The sequence below is a fragment of the Malurus melanocephalus genome, unplaced genomic scaffold (assembly GCF_030028575.1).
Source record: "Malurus melanocephalus ecotype Western Australia unplaced genomic scaffold, MMel_1.1 scaffold_419, whole genome shotgun sequence".
Lineage (NCBI taxonomy): Eukaryota > Metazoa > Chordata > Aves > Passeriformes > Maluridae > Malurus > Malurus melanocephalus.
This window is the reverse complement of record NW_026623651.1, coordinates 356,467-374,843: the sequence shown is the minus strand read 5'-3', so window position 1 is coordinate 374,843 and position 18,377 is coordinate 356,467. Positions and strand designations below refer to the sequence as shown.

The following is an 18,377-nucleotide window of genomic DNA, read 5'->3' as shown; positions in this document are numbered from 1 at the left end:
TCTCTTTTTTTTGTTTATTACATAATTTAAACATTTTGCTGATAAAGTACTTTTTGTCAATGACTGTTTTTTCATAGAGCAACCAAAAAAAAGAAAAGGCTCCAAAACTGACAAAGGCGAAATTGGTGGGATGGTAACTTCAACCCCTTTCCCTCCCCACTTTATTTATTGTTTTTTCCCCAAAAGKCATTTGAAGTTCATTTTGCTTCCAGCAAATTGCACCGTTTAAAAGTGGAGGCTCAAAGACCAAACCCCACAAGCTTCATCCCAYCCTCCCCTGCGCCCTGGAAAGCCTAACCCTCACCTCCCCATGCTCATGTGGATCATCACAGATGATTATTCCCTTCCCATGCCCACCCAGTGACATTTTTCCAAAGCAGTCCCAGAGYAGAAGGTCCTGTTACAAATACCCTGTCCCTCTCCTGTCCCGTGAGTTTTGTGAGTGCATACACGAAGGTCAGAGCGGTAGGACAGAACAGGCTCAGCACCCCTGCCRCAGCCAAGCGTCGCTGTCCCCTCCCACCTACCTGTGGCAGGAGCACAGGAGGCTCTTGGACACGACACCTCCTTTCTCTCTCCATCTCCTCTGTTCAATTTTCTTTGTCTTTCCTCAGGGAAAACCCACTGTCCTTTCCCCMCCTCCAGCAGTGCTGCTCCCCGCGAGGTTCAGTCCCTTTGTGCATTGGAGGCTGACTGCCACCACTGCTGCTCCTCCTGCTTGGAGCCAAGGGACACAAGGGACATCTGGCAAGGAGGGGAGRCTGCTGCTGGGGTAACTCGTGTGTTGGGGTGCAGAGGGAGGGCAGGCTGACCAACAACTCATATGGGAATAGTGGGCGGGAAGGAGTCCAGCGAGTGTCTGAGGTATGCTGGGCGTCTCGGGGTGAGGGGTGACCACCACGGGAGCTCGGTGGGGTGGTGGCGGCGACCAGCTCCATTCCAGAGTGGCCGGAACAGGGTCCCCCACACCCTCGCCACCCTCATCCCATGGGATACATACACAACCGCCTGGAGATAACAGAGCTGGCACGGAGCGACTCAGCTGCTAAATTTAGAGCAGTTCCCAAACAAACCTTTCTGTGCAGAGGGAAATCCCTGGCAAGRAAAGACCTCTTCTGGCCTTTGGGTGAGTAACAGCACTCTTGTCCCTCATTATTTCTCTTCAGGGAAGGGCTGTGCCCTCCTGAGATGTCATTATCTACTGCTCCTAAAATCCTGCCCACTGCAAGGACCCGGTGGCTGTGGCCTTCCTYGTTCATCCGAAGCTGCTTGCTGTTCACCCCAAATTTAGCACAGAGTCCCACCTTTGGGGTTTACATGGGAGCTACTTGTGACCCTTTGAGGAYTTCTAAGGGACAAAACAAAAGAAGTTTCACATCTTTCCTTGAAATACCTTGGAAGACTCTCRGCTACATAGAGCAGAGCTCTACCCAGAGTGGTACAATGTTAAAGGGAGCAAAGGGAGAGGAGAAGATGAGGGCTAAACCCTCCTCCTTGCAGCGGTGACCTTCCCCAGGGGCTGTTCAGGGTCTGTGTGCCCTAGGGATGCTCAGCAACCCTTCCCTGCACAGGACTTCAGTAACTGTTACCTGTCCTACTTTTACCGTGCTCATCTCCCCTGGGCTCCATTCCCAGCACCTGGGCACATCWCAGGAGCCTGGCTTATCCCAAGGGRTGTGCAAAGCAGCCACGGCTGGTTTGGGAGGGGGAAGTTATCGTGCATCTAATGAACTCTTGGAGGAGAGGAAGAGAGTGGTAGTGGTGGGAGAAGATGGACCAAGCAGGAATGGAGAGTAAGGGTGGACCTAGCCAGGTTTGGGGCAAATTCTCACCAGAGGCTTTGGCTYGATACCTGCTTCTTTCTGCCTCCTTTCTTGGCTGCAAAAATGGCAGATCCCTTTCCAGGTGCTGTGGGATGCCCACTCTGACACTGGATCAGGGTAGAACATCACCCCAACATCACCTCCCTTGCCTAGGGGGTGGTTTGAGTTCTTGCAGCTGAGAGAAGGTGAGACACGACATTCTCTTCTTAATGCTTTGGCAGCAGTGCTTGCCAAGGCCTTTGTTCCCCTTCAGAAATGCCCTCTCCATTACTTTTTGGGGCAGGAGGATGATTTTGTTGGCTGGGCTGTCCTACGGACAGCCTAAGGAGGTTCCCTTGCCCTGGGGCACGGAGCCAAGCCTGCTGCCAGCAAAGGTCAGYGTTGAGAGGCCCAATGGGCTCACACTAAAGCTACTGAATAAAAAATCCACCCAGATTTATTGATCTTCAGTTGTGTAAGATGATGCGGAAGAGGCAGCCCCTGCTCCGAGCATGCTGGGAGGACAGGCTGAGGGGACCATTTCCCAGGGATGTGCTGGGAGCCCAGCGAGCACACTGCTCCCTGAGCGGCCCCTCCTTCCTCCCCGCGCACCCAGGGCAGGGCAGCGCCCCAGAAAAAGAGACCAAACCGTTCCCTGGACATGGCTGCACAACAGAGCGCTGGTGGTGCTGGGCGGGAGAGGCAGATACAGGCAGGAGGCCGTGGGATGGGGAGAGAGATGGACACACAGACTGAGAAAGAGAGAAAAGAGTGATGGAGAGCTGCAGACGGGAGGGACTTGAGGGCTGTCTCACTGCAGGGCCTCGGGCACTTAGCCAGAGGCGTTGATGTAGAGCTGGCTCTTGAGGATGTAGTCGATGACGGGCTGGCAGAGGTAATCCACGACGTGTCCATCGCCGTGCTGCAGGGCCAGTCTGGGGGAGAGAAACGGGTCAGAGCACACTGGGGTGGGTCAGGTGCCCGTGCAAACGGAAGGGCTGGTTCGGATCAGACCCCTCCCAWCTCTGCTATGGGAGTAGCCCTGCTTCACCCACCTGCTTTTGGTGGAGCTGACGACTGACATGGGGTGGTTGGAGTCATCCTTTACCACCAGGATGTTGTTCTGAAGGGGCAAGAGAAAACAGGAGTGGAAGGATGGCTTGAAAGTGCACGTTTACCCCACCAGCCTGCCCACACTGCTCCATGGCGGCCCACTGCTCATCCCACCCAGCAGCTGACCCGGAGGTCCCACAAGTGTCCCCCTRGGTGGAGGGAGTGTGGGTCCTCTCACAGCCCTCCCCAGTGGCACGTGCACCCACTCACTTTGTACTTGCGGAGTATGGAGGAGTGGTTCATGATCCGCTCGGGGTCTGCTCCATCCCGGGGCACCACCACGATCCCGAACTCYCCAACAATCACCTCCATCTGGGACAACACATGGAGAGCTTTACAGCCACCCYACTGTCAGCAAAGCCTGACGCTCTGCCTGCCCCACCCTGCCCCTTATAAGCAGGGCCTCAGTGTAGAGGGCCACGAAGAGGGATTTTGAGGCTGTCAGCAGCCTTTGGCAGAAACATGGAATAGCCCAGGCAAGTGGTTGGCAGCAGATTAAATTAAAGGGATGGRGTTAAATCCTATTAATAGATGTTGAGGTCAGGCTTTGAGGAGAATTTGTGGTAGAAGGAGGTGACAGCAGAAGAGATTGCCTAAGTAGAGCATGACCTGTGCCTCGTGAGAAGTGTTCATGAGCAGGATGGGGGTGCTGGCCCTGACAGAGGCTGGGGAGGATTGATATTCCAAATTTGCTGCTGCATGGGCACAGCGCACAGTCCTCACAGCCGTGTCAGGTGATACAAATCAGGCTCATCCAAAAGAGCTKTGGGTCAGCAAATTCCAGTGGCAGGAGCCCATGAGGGGATGCTGCTGCAAAATGCCTGTCCCCCCTCTGCTTTAACATCATGTCTGCGTCCTTGGGGCTGGGCTTTAGGGCTTGCCCCATCTCAGTTTTTCCGGCCTCTCAAAGGAGGTGCCTGCTGCCTAATTGCTTTTGAAAGTTTATGATTGAAGACATGGTAAGTGATTTTTGAAGGCTAAGAGGTTCAAGGTTTGTGTTCACTGACCGATTTCAGTGAGGAGCCTCCATAGCCAGYGTGGCTCCCACCACTAGGAGCTGCTGGTGGGGCAGTAGCCCAGTCCCTCCCAGGGCTGGTGCTCTCCCATGAAAATAYGGCTTCTTCCAGCAAGGACCAGCAGCGATTTGGCTCTAAATGAGTTCCACACCTAACAGCTGGACCACTTCTGTAAATACCTCATTTCCTATCTGCACACCTCACTCTGCTGGGATTGGCATCTACTTGATGTTGGTTCCTTCCAAAGGACAAGGAGTCRGAGCACAGCCTTTGGGAATCCCCTGAGAAGGCTTACCCCGCCACCCCTGTCACCCCAGGTGACATCCTGTGCCTGAACAGTGAGGACTTGGGACCATGGAAGCCCTATGGCAATGTGCAGGGCAGATGAGAGTCAGGGTTGGAAGGGAAGAGGCAGTGGGGATGGTGGGCACAGCTCCCGTCATCCCAAGGGACCTCAGAGTGTCCCGGGAGCACCAGCTGTGGAGATTGGAGGAGGAGGAGCATGGAGGGCTCCCGGCAGCACTGACTCACATCTGCCTCATTCCAGAGGCCGGGGATGCAGAAGGACTCCAGCAGGTCACTGCCACAGAGCAGCAGGATGCGAAGCTCTGCAAAAGAGAGCAGAGAAGCTCAGAGKAGGAGCTTCAGTGTGGGGCTGAGCAGGCACCAACCCTCCGCACTTTGAGGGCTGGCTTTGCAGCTCAGCAAGAAAATTGTGCTGTGGGGAGGAGGTTTCTGCTCTGACAGGCCCATAAATTTAATTCATTTACACAACTGCCAGAGAAAAGCCATAAACCCACCTGGAGGGGTGGGAAGAGGTGGCTACATGGGTAGTGCCTCCCTGTTTGGCATTCCCAGTGGCCAAAGCCTTTGGGGTCTGCGTGGTGCCCATGCTMGGATGGCTGTAGTGCCAGGCTGTGTGTGATCCACCCCATAAAAAGTGCCTCAAAACCAMCAGCAAGGTCCCCATGCAGAGCTCTGGGGGATGTACAGTGGGACTAAAACCTCCGAAGATCTTCAGAGCATGGGGCACCGTGGCTGGGCAGGCAGCTGAAACCTCTCCTGCTGCCGTGGAGGCTCTGTCAGGATGGGGTGACACCACCATGGGAGGCTGAGCCTGGTGGCACTGGGGGGACTCTCAGGACAGGATGGCATGGCAGGAGAGCTGTGTCTCTACTGCTCCCCCCTGATTTCAGCAGGACCAGGCTCAGCCCAGCTGAGCTCAGCTCCTGGTGCAGCCCTGAGCCCCAGCAGCTCAGGAGAGATGATCCTGTCCCTGACAGAKCTGCTGCCCCCGAGCCATGCCTAGGGGAGGGGAAGCAATGTGGGGAGGGGCCTTGTACTCACCAATCTCCTCGTATCTCATCACCGTCCCCAGGTTGGCATTTTCATCTGAGAAAGGGAAGCAAAAGAGAGGTGCTGGTGCCTCGAAGGGGGCTTGGGAGAAAGGTTGGGGGCTGAAGCTCTAGAGGGGGCTGGACCTTTCCTCTACGTACCCACAAAGGTGAAGCGCTCCATGGGTGGGCGAACGCAGCAAATCCGGCTCAGGCTTTCTCCCACTTTGCCCAGGATCTTTGCTAAAGGGGAAAGAGGAAAATTAATGGGAGAGAGGCCGTGCAATTAATCTGTCCAAGTGCTTCAGCCATCCTGGTTCTGCAAAATGCTGCCTTGCCTGGGTGTGGAACTACTGCCAGTATCCCCCACCACCTTCTATCATGGTTTTAACTCCCTAAAGTAGTCCACTGTGCCTTGAAGGGACCAGTTAGACAGTTAAAATCATGAGGAAAATCGTAAGATGTCCATTTTAATGGGCTTTAAGTACTGTTCCCTCTTCTCAGCTGATACCTTTGTGGCCCACATCCCACTGTCTTGTAGGAGATCCTGCTGATCTTGTAGGAGATCTCTCCTGCCCATTCACCCCTTGCATGCCCACCCTGRATACCAGCTGGCCTTTCCTTTTGCTGGCCTCACTGCCTAGACATCACCCAGCTGCAGTCCAGGGTGGTTTCAGAGCCATTTTAAGCTGTTCTTGTCTTCTGCCCTTGCTGTGCTGGATGCTGAGCCCTGCACCGCACCTCTGCCCCACCCTGGACCTGACCCACCTCCTTTTCCTCAGGAGCCTGATGAAAACCCGCCCAAAAYGAAGGTGATGGGGCACTGCTGTAACACATGTCAGCCCTGGCTGGTAGGTGGGGGTGTCACCCCTCTGCTCCCCATGCTGCTGCCCTACCCGCAGTGGGCTTGTTGGAGACGCTGTTGTTGTTCTGGTAGATGTTCTGCGGGGACTCGTTCTGGGGCTGGCCAATCACGGGGGTGACGGAGGGCGTGTTGACATTGGAGAGGATGCAGCCAGTCACTCTCTGCAATCAGGGAAGGGTGCAATTGGATCAGTGCTCTCACCACAGCARCCTCCCAAAACCCTTCTGACCCTGTACCAGGCCTCCGCCCTCCTGGTTCAAGGTCATCTTTCATGACACTCAAGCTCACTTGAGGGTTCCCAGTCCCATCTGACCCCACCAATGAGCCTGGGCCTGGCAGGACCTGTGGATAATGACTCATGTTTAAGGTGGTATCCATTTTTTTTTCTGTGGGCTGGCAAGGAGCAAACATGTCCTTGTCACCTCTCCCCATCCCTGCAGGACAAAGATCACCAGCAACTCCCTGGCTCCASCACCACAGTCCTCAGATGTGCTGGACATCCTGCAGGACATCCTGCTGGGCTGGCTGATGCTACTCCTGTGCCTCCTGCCTGGGCTGCCCTTGAGTTTGTGCAATGCTGCATCTCCCATCTCCTGTCTTTGGTTTTCTTCCTGTACCCGAGTGTGCTGGAGCTCTGCTGCTCCTGTCCCTGCTGTCACCCAAAGGCAGTCACCTTTCACCTCAGCTTTCAGTCCTGCCTGGAACTTTTCCTCCTGGGGTTTGTGCTCCCTGGGGTTTTCCCAGAGGCTGACTTTTCCTGTGGAATGTCTCAGTCGGGTTCATACAGCGTTATGGCTCAGCTGGTGAGTGGGGAGGCCCGTTCCCCCCATCCTTCCCCGCAGGGAGGAGAGAGCTGGGTCTCACTGATGATGTGGCTTGTGGCCACCCCTGGTTTTGCTCTGCCTTCAGCCCTGCTGCCCTCCTCCAGCTGGAGGCCTCCATTGCCTTCCACCAGCAGGGCAAGGAGCTCAAAGCAGCAGTGACAAGATGGGTCACCGTGTTCCTGCAAGTGTCCCCTGTCCATCCCAGCTGTGTTTCAGCTGTTGGTGGCCATGTGCTGTCCCCACGCCATCGGCCTGCTGCCCTCACAGAGTGGGGGCTGCCTCACCTTCATCAGGTCACGGTGGTGCTCCAGCACACTGCACGTGGTCTGCCAAGTGTCCTGGTAGCACTCCCAGGGGTCCACCCTGTGGGGGGCACAGCAGGACAACAGTGTCACAGCCCCTGCCTGGACCTAYTGGCCATGCCACCTCCTCCCCACTGGACTGGCCAGCAGTGCCACCAGAGCCACCTTTGCTCCCCCAGCCCTGCCATAGCCCCTGTCCTTCCTCCAGCCCTTCCACACAGCAATCGCCAGCAGTTCTGGAGACCTGGCTGTGTGCCTGGGCATCTTGGTACCCAACTGACCACCTTCTGTTTGCCTTGGCAGTGGCTGTGTGTCACAGCCCTGTTTGAGGGCAGCCCAAGATGCCTCTGGTGTCACCTCAGCCATCACCACATGGCAATGCTGGGAAAGTGAAAGTCTGCAGTGCTACACACGTCGGAAGGGACAAGACTGGAGTGAGAGCCGAGTGACTTTGGGTCTCACCTGGACMCCACAGGCTCAGTGAGAGGCTTGGGTGACTCTGACCCCGAGGGCTCCCTCAAAGGATGGTGTAACCCTCCTTGTCTATTCTCTGCTGGACTGGGAGGGGGAAATCTCTGTTTTTCAATTGAGCTGGGGCTGGGAGAAAGCAAGTCCATATTGGAGCTGTACCAGCTGGTGGCATCTCCGCTCCGCATGCAGGACTTTGGGCCCGTGGTGCAGGAAGGGGCAGGGGCTGTGTGGCACGGCAGGGGCTGGCACTGGCACTCACCGGATCCAGTCGGAAGCCTGCACGGCCAGCTGGCACATGGTCAGGCGGTGCCGGCTGGACACCAGCCCCTGCGGAGAGGTCAGGGAAGAACAGTTAGGGAGCGCCACGCTCCGGCCAGCTGGGGCCTGCAAACCTTCCTGGGGCACAGCATCAGGCTCACTCGTGTGACACGGACAGAAGGATTCCTTCCTGCTCACAGCAGTTTATTTAAGCTCCTGTTTGCTGGAGGGGAGGAGTCCTGCAGGGCTCAGTCCTGGCTACGTGCTGGGTGGTGAGGTTTGCTCAGCTCTGCTCTGAGCGCTGTGCTGCAGTGGGGCCAGACCCAAGTGGTGGTTTCTCCATTAAATTCCTGCAGCTTTCAGGAGATAGGAGACTCGCCACCCCTAATTGTACAAGTGCTTCTAAAGGTCACTTGTTCACATCATTTTGATCCCCACAAAAYCAGAAATATTGGCTCTGAAATAATCAGAAAGAAAAGCCCCACCAGCCCACCGCAACTGTTTTGGGTGGGAATGTTTCTCTCTGCTGTCTGTACTTCAGCTCAATTTAGGGTCTCGCTGCAGTTTTCATCTAAAGAGCAAGCAGGTTTTATCCTCTCCCTTCTCTCCGAGACTTTCTGCCCAAGGCCAGGGGCTGCCCCAGGTGGAGGAGGGCCATGAAAGGACCACAGGGGCCAGTGCTCACCCCTGACTGCAGAGAGACCTCCTGACACAGGGGCACAAGAAGGAAATGGGCACAACCCACCGTTTTCCCATAGGAGTCGTGCACGGGTGAGATGATGCCGCCGATGACGATGAAGCGTCCGGTCTTGTGCAGGTAATCCCGGGCTCGCTCTGGGGGGCAGGACAGGGAGAAGGTGCAGGGTAATTTAGCAGAACCCACTGAAYCCTGTAGCACCAGGGCCTCCCCAGCCACAGCCCAGCCGCTCCCTCGGTGGCTCTCACACCCCGCCCTGCCCATGCCCACACCCTGTGCCACTCGTGTCCCACGGTGTTAGGGATGTCCCATCTCAGGCTGGCATTCCCAGGAGGATAAAAAAGCTAGCATGGAATTGCCAAACTCTCTTGGTCTCCTATGTACCTAYCCCAGCTATTGAGACAGTAGCAGGGAAAAAGACGATAGGGAAGATAAAAGCAAAAAGGGAGGTGAGGTTGATGAGCCAGTAGAAGGAGCCTTTTATCTTCCAGTGGAGCATCTATAAGCACTTCGGATTTGCAAATAAAAGGAGCATTTCTGGAACAGAGGTGGTGACTTCAGGATCTTTCAGCCATCCCAAGATGTCACTGTGCATCACATCCTTCAGACATAGTACCCAGCAGCCCTGGGGGATGGGGAGAGGTCCTTCTCAAAGGGCTGCTGCCCACAGTGTGCCAGTGGCTGCCACATCCTGGCAGTGTCCAAGGCCAGGCTGGGTGGGGCTTGGAGCACCCTGGGATAGTGCAAAGTGTCCCTGCCTGTGGCAGGGGGTGGCACTGGGTGACCTGTTAAGGTCCCTTTCAACCCAAACCATTGCAGGATTCTAATTCACTTGGGAATTTTTTTTTCCCCCTCCAAATGTTGACATTTCTGCTAGGGAATACTGCTCAGCTTCTGTGTTAGTTAGAAGTCAGTTAAGGAAATGCAATTGCCATGGACCATTTTTCCCCMTTGAGGGCACAGAGCAGCCCCAGGCCTTGGTGACAGTCTGTGGGAAATCTGCCATCCTTAATACAGCCCCTTCCTGAAATCCTCACTCTGACTGCCTTCCCAGGGCTGGTGCCCTGGACACACCAGCTTCCAGAGATGGAAAAGCAGGCTTAAATCATATGATCGGTTCAGGGAGTAAAATTTGATTGCCTGAATTAGAGACAYTGAAATTATCCTTCCCTGCCCTTAAAATCCCATGAGAGCACATGCAGAAAAGCACAGTATGCGTGGGTTTGGTTTTTTGCATGGGCAAGGAGAAGCCAAGATTGATGGATCAGCATTTACCTTTATGTCATAATGCAATTTAAAATCCAAATCAAAATAAAAAGGAAATCCCCAGAAAAAAAAAAGATGCTGTTGAGTTTTAAACAAACACATCCTTTCATTACTTCCTGATTTGTCCTGACTTGATTGTCCTTGCCGTAAGAGTATTGAAAACACTGATCTGCTCGTCTTCACWTGTGGCCCCTCTCTAGAGTTCATTTTTCAGAGGCATTGAGCTCTTTGCATGTTAGCTCCATTTCAAGCACTCAAGGGTGGGCTGATGTATTAATTTGCCTTGAGTTCTTGGTGGCAAAAGCCAAAAGTTTTTGCTGGCTACCAATATCTCAGGGTCTGTTTTTAAAGAGCCTGGCACCATCTGCATGTCTCCAGGCCATGTGACCCATGCTGCTGGCTCATCGTCTCATCTCCAGCTTCCAGGAGCTCACACCAAATATCCAACACCCCCTCCTGCTGGAATAAAGCACCTTTGCTGCACAAAACAGGCACTGCCCCAAGATGCCCAGGGAAGTTTTGGATACCCCATCCTTGGAAGTGTCTAAGGCCAGGTAGAATGGGRCTTGGAGCAAACTGGTCTRGTTGAARGTGTCCCTGACCATAGCAGGGGRTAGAAAAAGATTYGAGATCYCTTCCWAGTTAAAGCCTTCTGTGACTCTATGAAAGCAGTGTTTTCCTGTTTCTGTAGCAAGGTTGGTATGACAGCTGCAGTGGCACAGATCTGAGGGGTGCTGATGGCCTGGCAGCACTTGGGGTGCTCTGCTGCTGGCAGAGAGTGGTGCTGCTGCTGCTCTGCCATCAAAACTGCTCAYTGGGGCTTGAATCTGCACTACCTTCACAGAAACCTGTTCAAATTAGGCTGCTGTCTAAGCTGCRATCTGCATTTTCAAGAGTTTGTTGTCTGCCTCAGAAATACCAAATATAATTTAAATAYGCATGGAGAAAATATATTCATTGATAATTAGATCCCTGCAAGAGAAGCATTTGGGTAAATGTGAGCTAAGAAGCAGCAGTAGAGAGTAGGGAATGGGAAGACCTGCTCTCTAGTTCTGCCTTGCCCACAACCTGCAGAGCACCATTTCACATCCCAAAATTATCTCTTCTTTCTTGGTTGTGGGGCAGAGCACATGGTTTGCTTGCAGGGCTGCGTCTGTCAAGAGGCTCTGCTTRTTCATGAAGCAGTCAGCTGAGCCAGCCCTTCACAGCTATCCACTTCAAAGAAAGGCCTTTAAAAAGATTGGATTTTCTTAAATAACACATCAAATGGTGTTTGGAGAGGGGCTGTGTTGCTGGTAGGGCTGGCAGAGGGACAGCAGCAGCTCTTACTGTTGGGGTGGTGGCAGAGGATCTGAGGCAGGTGGTACAGAGGCTTCAGGGTGGCACAAGAAAGACCCTGAAGTGCTGCAACATGTCCAGAGAAARGAACAGAGCYGGGGAAGGGTTTAGAGCACCCTTGAGAGAGCTTGAAGGGCTCCAGATGGGGAAAAGAAGGCTCATGYGTGACCTTCTGGYTCTCCATAATTCCCTGGGTGGAGCCAGGTGAGGATCAGGCTCTGCTCCCAGGGAACAAGGGACAGGACAAGAGGAAATGGGTTTAGGTTGGATAGCTGCCCAGGGCAGGGGTGGAGTCCCCATTCCTGGAGGGACTTAAAAGCCCTAYRGATGTGGCACTTGGGGACACAGTGGTGGCCKGGGCAGCGCTGGGTTAACAGCTGTACTCAACCTAAAGGGGATTTTCCAGCCTAGATGATTCCATGACTCTGTGATTCTAAAATTGCAGTGTTAGTTTGCAGCATCTACGTGCATCTTCACTGCTGTCACACTGCTGGGGTTAAGACTTGTTTCTATTTATTTATTTATTTATTTATTTATTTATTTATTTATTTATTTTTTATTTTTGAATCTCCTTAGACTCACACACTCTCCAGTGGCAAAAGAGAGGGCAATAGGCTGCTGTAGCCAAGCTTGTCCTGATGTGTGATTTCATCAAGCTTTGAGTCCTCCCTCAGCACAAGGCCAGCCAAAACTGCTTTAACCCCTGTAAGAGACCTCAGGGGTGCTGGTGGTTTATGGCCTGCCCTGGGCTGAGGGAGCAGTGCCTCCTGCCACCGTGTGTGCTCCTGGCAAGAGAGGGAGGCATGGATCCCAGCAGCAGCCATTCCTCGGTGTTTCTGGAAACAGGATGCTGGACTTGGATCATTGCTTTGAGTCCTGCAGCTGCTTTGATCTTGTGGTGCTTTCTCTAAGCCACCAGCTCCATGTTCTCAGAAAATATTTTTTTTTCCCCCCTGACAAAATTTTTTTATGCCTTTCATGCAAAATACGCTGGTTGTGGGGATCAGGTCCATGATCTCCTTGCAGATATGGCCAAATCCAAAGACCCTGCAGTAACCTTGTGTTCCTCTTCTCAGCCATACTCCTTATGGCCAGCAGCTCAGACCAATCACAGGAAATGCTCCAGGACTACAAAACTGAAAAGTGATGATTTTGTGCCGTTTGAATGAAAAAAACAGCATCCCTCCTCYCCAATAGGAAATCAGTCCTTATTTGAGAGAGAATTCCTTTTGGAAGTTCTCACTGAGCATATTTAATCTCAGTGTTAATCTCAGTGTTGCTGCTCCTCTGGTCCTGCTCTATCACCTTACATTGATGTTGACGAAACCAAATATTCCTCATGTTCACTCTCCCAAAGTGTAATTTCAAATTGTATTTGCTTTGCATTTGTGCCTGGTCCACATGCACCCCTTGGACAGGAGGTGGGACACGAGGTGCTGGGGGCAAGGCAGGCACTCTCCCCCTGTCCAAAATCCGTTCTCCTGCAGGGGAGAATGACCCAGATATGCCAGCACACTTTGTTTTATTCTCAAGTGAGCAGCACTTGCAGGACCTAAATGGTGCCTCCAGAGCCCAGAGTGGGCAGGGAGCCAGCAGCTCCTCTTGGTCTAATTGAATGATGAGTGTGTCTATATATATTCTCTGAACGTCCAATCAGGCATGCATCAGAGCTGCCCTCCTCTCAGAGCCCAGCTCCCCTGCCTGCCCCAGAGCCTTGTTCTGTGTCCCAACCAGTGTCTTTAYCCACAGTCACATCTTGGTTAGAGCCGGGGGAACTATCGGCATCTTCCTTCTCTGGGCTTCCAGAAGGGCCCTTTCTACCAGAGCCAGCCCTGGCTGCTCTTGCAGGGAGATTCCTCCTTTGGGAAAAAGCAGGGGAGTGATTCTTCACTGTGGGGTTGACCTGGGGGATSCCACTGTCCCACTGACCCAAATAGCCTGTCCTGCCTCATGCTCAGTGCCCCTCAGACAATCTCAGTCAGATTCCCAGCAGACTCCTGGTTGGTGGAAAAATCCCATTAAGCCATTAATACTTAAAGATTTTCATCTCTGAGCTAATTGCTCTGTTACACTTTCCCCCATTTCATTAGTCCATAGCTGCTACCAGGCACTGTAGAARTAACAAATTTGGGAAGGACCCCAGGTGTTGCTGCACATTTCYTTTATCAGCTTTTCGTAAGCACAACAAAAGCACTGGGCACTGAATGCCTCAAGATTTGTGCTACAAGTGGAGGCTGTGAAAGGCCCTGAGAGGTGATGACCTGACCCTGCCAKCCCACCCAGGCTCCCACCAGTGACCAACTCAGAGCCCCACAAGTAATGATTAATGATAATGATCATGCTATCACCATCTGCTGACCACTCCTGGCTTCAAGCAGAAAAATGAAACTAGACGTCGAAAGCAAACAAACTAAAAATAATAAAAGTGGGAGACTGAGTCACAGAGAGCCAACCTAGAAACAGGTCACCTAGAAATAGGTCAGCGAGGTGGGGCCTGGACAGGGAACCTTGCTGGTCCCAGGGGATCTGGGTTTCTTCAAGGTRGAAGCAGTAGAGGGAAAACCTGTGTAACTTTTCTCTCACACTGACCATTGCAACACTCCGCTTCTGATAGAAGAGGGAAAAACAGGGTATCTTCACTTTCAGTTTCAAAGATATCAAATAGGTTGTCCCTGTTTGGGTGTAGCATGCTTGAAGGAAGCGAGTTTTCCTCTTYCAGTACAGTATTTTCCTTGTTTTTAGGAAGAAATGTGCCAAAATGTGGATCTTCCAGTGTTCAGTGTAAAATGTCCCTCTGAATGCTGGGATTTATTTCAGCACAAACCAGGAGAGTGACCATCACGGTGGCTGGACTGGGAGAAAGCAGTCAGAGGTGCCTTGGCTGAAATCTGTCTCCTCTGGGATTTTTGAGGCTCTTTAGATGGTGTAAGGTGACATAACATGCTATTCACAGTAAATTTGTGGTGTGGATCTGGCCCAGAGATGGCATTTTGTAGTTGTGTATCAACTTTGATGAGAGTCTAAATACCAAGAACAAAAATAAACTGTTTGGCAAGCAAAAGGGGAGGATATTCCAGATAGTCCRGTCTGCTCCACTTTGAAGTGATTTTTATCATCCTGGGCCCATGGATAGAGTCACACAACAAAAGGGCAGCAACAAAAGGCAATATTTTCATTATCCTGCCATGGTTTTATATGTCACTTTTGTCAGAATGTGGGCGGAACATCCAAAATAGGACAGGACTTAATGTACATCCCTGGAGAGGTCCTAGTCCCCACCTCAGCCAGGGAAATTGGTGTCACTCAGTGCCTTTAAAAAAAAATAAAGGGGAAATAAAGCCCCAACAGATTTCCACATGTATTTTCCAGCATCCTGATTTCCCAATGGCAGCACTCTGTTTTCATTTCCAAGCCGTTGTAGCACATCAAAGGCGGTGCTTTGTACATTCTGGTGTGTGTGATGCTGCTCCTATGGGCTGAGACGCAGCGGGATCACAACCCAACAGAAGTAAAGGATTTATGGTTCCCAATTCCCCACGGAGGAGAGATGAGGAGCCTCTGCCCAGCACTCTGCTGGTCTTGGGCTGCCTCCACACAGGGCTGACACCCATGTGTATGTGACCCATGGCTTGCCTTGGCTGGCAAAGATTCTGAAGATGCTGATCTTGTCTGGGGTGGCCAAACCAAGGCTGTGCAGTCAGGAAACATCCCACCTGCAGGGAGGCAGAAAGCCTGGGGGGATGCTGGGGATGGTGTGGGGGGACAGAGCCCTCGACAGAGTACGATTTGTGGTAACACCAGAGGGATGTCACATTTCTATTATTGCAGCTGAGTATCAGYAAAACCCCATCTCCTTGCAGAGCCATTCCCAAGACCCCATTTTCCCCAAAAAGAAACAYTGACGGCATCTTTGCACAAAGCAAAGGAGCCAGAAGGGAAGTGACGCCTTTAAGCATCCCCAATGCTGCTCGTGCTGGGAAAAGTGGATTTTCTGCTTTCCCTTGCCAGTGAACCACAGTAAACGTCATCTCCTCAGGGRAGGCTTAAGGGGCTCAATTAGGGGCTGTTGGATTTCCAGTTAAAATAGAAACCTTTGTGGAGCAGGGGCAGAGTAAGTTCTTCCTTGTCTGCCTCAGAGATGGGCTCTCCACCCATCCCATGGGGAGCTCCTCTGCCTGTGCTTCCTATTCCAGCCCTGAAATAGACTTATCTGAGTTAATCTTCTCCTGGGGCAAGCCCTACAGTGGCTTTTGAAAATGCCTATTTCTKAAGAATCTAGGTTTTTCTGTTCCCAAATACTGGTGAAGCAGATTTCTGCWGCTATGACCAAGATATATMCAATGGCYCAGACTTACTGAAGAAAATTARTTGATGCTGGAATGGGAGAGAAAAWAAAGGGTTTCTGACTCAGGTTGCCTTCTCCAGCAACAACGGTGCTTCAATGGAATGAGGGCTTGTGCCTTGGCCCTGGTTTATTTTCAGGGCTGTGATGAGCACTACTGACTTTTYCCACAMGGGGCATCCCAAAAATCCAGCCGTKTTTGGCTGGGCACTGGTGACATCATGGAAATGCTTGGATTGAGAGGCTATACATATCTGAGAGGGCATGCTCATCTCAAAATCCAGAGGTGCCCTGGCTTTATCTCTATTTTAGGCTGATTTTTCAGTCTGTAGAGGTTGTTAGTCCTCCTCACAGGTGCTTGGGCTCCCAGGCTGAGGTTAGGGTTAGGCTTARTACTGGGGTTACTTGTGCTGCACATTCAACACAGCTGGATTTCCTCGGCCTGAAGAACATCTTACAGCCCCCCAACCTTGCTGCCAGAAGGGACTGTGGAAGCCAGAGTTTGCAGAGGTGAGGATGCCCATTTTGGGCCAGTTGCCACTCAGATGCACAGAGATCAGCCCAGCCATGACTCGCTCCTACCCCTGGTCCCCATCACTCTGTTACCCGACCCCACAGCAGCCTGGCAGTGGAGGGATGTGGCTCCCCCCATTGCACCACTCAAGCTGTTGAGTGAGCTGCYCGAGGTCACACGGGAGATGTGGGCTGCCACTGCTGATGTTTAGCATGCAGCTAATTGATACCCTTGGCATTGCATGGGCTGCTGTTCAAAAGCTTCGGGGAACACGGTGCAGGAGGTGAGAGCATCGCAGTGAGTACAAATGGTTTTTAAATAGAAGCAGAGCCCCTGTTTCTCTCTTGAATGAGATTGTAGGACTGTGTTTCTCACTGCCAGGTTTGTTTATAGTCGGTGGAAGTAAAAGAAGGTACATGGCACATTTTGGGAGGTGGCATTGTCATRGAGATAATGTGATGTCTCACAGACCGTAATAAATACTGCTAAATATTTAAGAGCTTATAAATGTTTTAAAAGAATCCCTGAGTAGTTATTGATGGAGTTTAATCTCATACTCGGGAGAACTCCTCCTTACTTTGGGTCATGAGGAGGAGATAAGATGCAGGAAGCTGACGACAAAGTCTGCGAAAAATGAGTCTGTGTGCAGCGCAGTGATGGGAACGTGATATTWACCGATAAATATTGGCCCCCAGAAAAGCCATGGATGCTGCAGCCCCGGCGTGCTGCTCTGTCCTCCCAGCACAGCACCCCAGGATCTGCAGTTTCAGTGTGTTTTGGACAAGCGCTGTGTGTGGAGGTGCGCCTGTGGCTCCCTCGCTGGAGCGGCGACTGTCCCTGCCAGGGGCGCTGGGCACAAGCGGCTGTCCCAGCCCCCTGGCACCGGTGAAAGGTTTCGGCTGTTCGCTGTGATTTCAGCGGCTTGAATGTCAGGGAAAGCTGCTGCGCTGCGCTGCAAGGAGCGAGCAGGGATGCCGCAGCTCGCCGTGTCCGACACATCACCCCGGGCGCTGTCAGCGAGCTCTGCCCCGGCTCTGCCCCGCTGAGCCGCTCCCGCTGCGCTCCGCCGGGGCTGCTGAGCTCCAGTGCCCGCCGAGCCGGGCCGGAGCTCGCTCAGGCTCCCCCTGTCCGCCACGTCCGCCCAGAGCCCCATTACACATCCCGCTCCATCCATCGATCCCTCCAGCTCATTACGCATTCAGATTTCAGCCGGGATGAAATGGAACCGGGAGGCAGCCTCGCAGGGACCCGTGGCTCTCACTCAAGTTGCAGACAGCAGAGCAAAGTCTCTCTCTCTCTCTCTCTCTCTCTCTCTCTCTCGCTCCTGACGAGCTTTTGTTAGATGCGGAGCAGGGGGAGTTTTGCTTCTGGACATTTGCTGATGTTCTCCCTTTTAAGCACTAGGCCAAAGGGTGAGCTGTCATTCTGCTCAGGCATTTCTCCCAGGTCTGTCCCAGGCAGCGACGCTGTCATTAAACTGCTCCATAGTTCAGTCATCTCAATCAAATAAGAAAAAGTGATTCTTGAAATTCAGGATGTTTAAACAACACATCATTAACAAAAGGAGCCTCAGCTCCTGCCTCTTCATCCCACTTTACTTACAGAGTAAACTCCATCTCAAACTCCTTGCTATGGGATGCAGCTGCCCTCAGTGCTGCTCCTCTAGAGGGACTGCATTAGATAATCAAAGAGCAGCCTGATGGGATTTTTAATTGCACAGGTTTTCTTAGGAAGCGAGGCAAGACAGTTTTACTTTTGATGGCAGAGTCCTCTTTCACTGTTTTCCATTAGAAATGGTTTTTACCCAGCTGTTGGTAGGGATATTATCTCTCTTCATAAAAGAAGAAGATAGGCTGTAAGGAAAATTTAATTCTAAGTAGACAAAAAGGGAAGAATAGTGGAGATTTGCTAACTTTCAGGATTCAGGCTATTTACAAGCAGTGTTTTTCTGTGCAAGCCCAGGTCCTGACACTGTTTGAAATAAGTAGGTGGGGAAATTCCATTGCYAAACAGGTTTAAAATACCTCAAGTACCAAAACTCCCTGTGAGAGGGCCACATCTGAATGACATCTCACAAATCTCTTCCTCCCAAAGGAGTGGACCTGGAGCAACCCTTAACCCCATAAATCCATGTGCAGGAGATGAGGCAGTCAGGATACAGGCAGGATGCTCTAGATTTGATTAAAATAATTTATTTGCCCTCAAATGCTTCATAACATCAAAAAAATAGCTGGG

The 18,377-nt window shown here is 52.2% G+C and overlaps 1 protein-coding gene across 1 annotated transcript in view; it reads right to left on the bottom strand.

The window, feature by feature from the left end:
* Positions 1–12: 12 nt before the first annotated feature.
* Positions 13–18,377, bottom strand: part of NMNAT2 (nicotinamide nucleotide adenylyltransferase 2) — a 23,346-nt gene continuing 4,981 nt past the window's right edge. Inside the window, exons 2-11 of the mRNA XM_057379737.1 lie at positions 8,731–8,819; positions 7,987–8,054; positions 7,239–7,317; positions 6,162–6,291; positions 5,428–5,508; positions 5,279–5,323; positions 4,463–4,539; positions 3,126–3,227; positions 2,858–2,925; positions 13–2,737 (exon numbers count right to left, since the gene is read on the bottom strand). Coding sequence (XP_057235720.1) covers positions 2,635–2,737; positions 2,858–2,925; positions 3,126–3,227; positions 4,463–4,539; positions 5,279–5,323; positions 5,428–5,508; positions 6,162–6,291; positions 7,239–7,317; positions 7,987–8,054; positions 8,731–8,819 — 842 coding nt within the window. The 3' untranslated portion in view covers positions 13–2,634. The remainder of the gene's footprint in view (positions 2,738–2,857; positions 2,926–3,125; positions 3,228–4,462; positions 4,540–5,278; positions 5,324–5,427; positions 5,509–6,161; positions 6,292–7,238; positions 7,318–7,986; positions 8,055–8,730; positions 8,820–18,377) is intronic.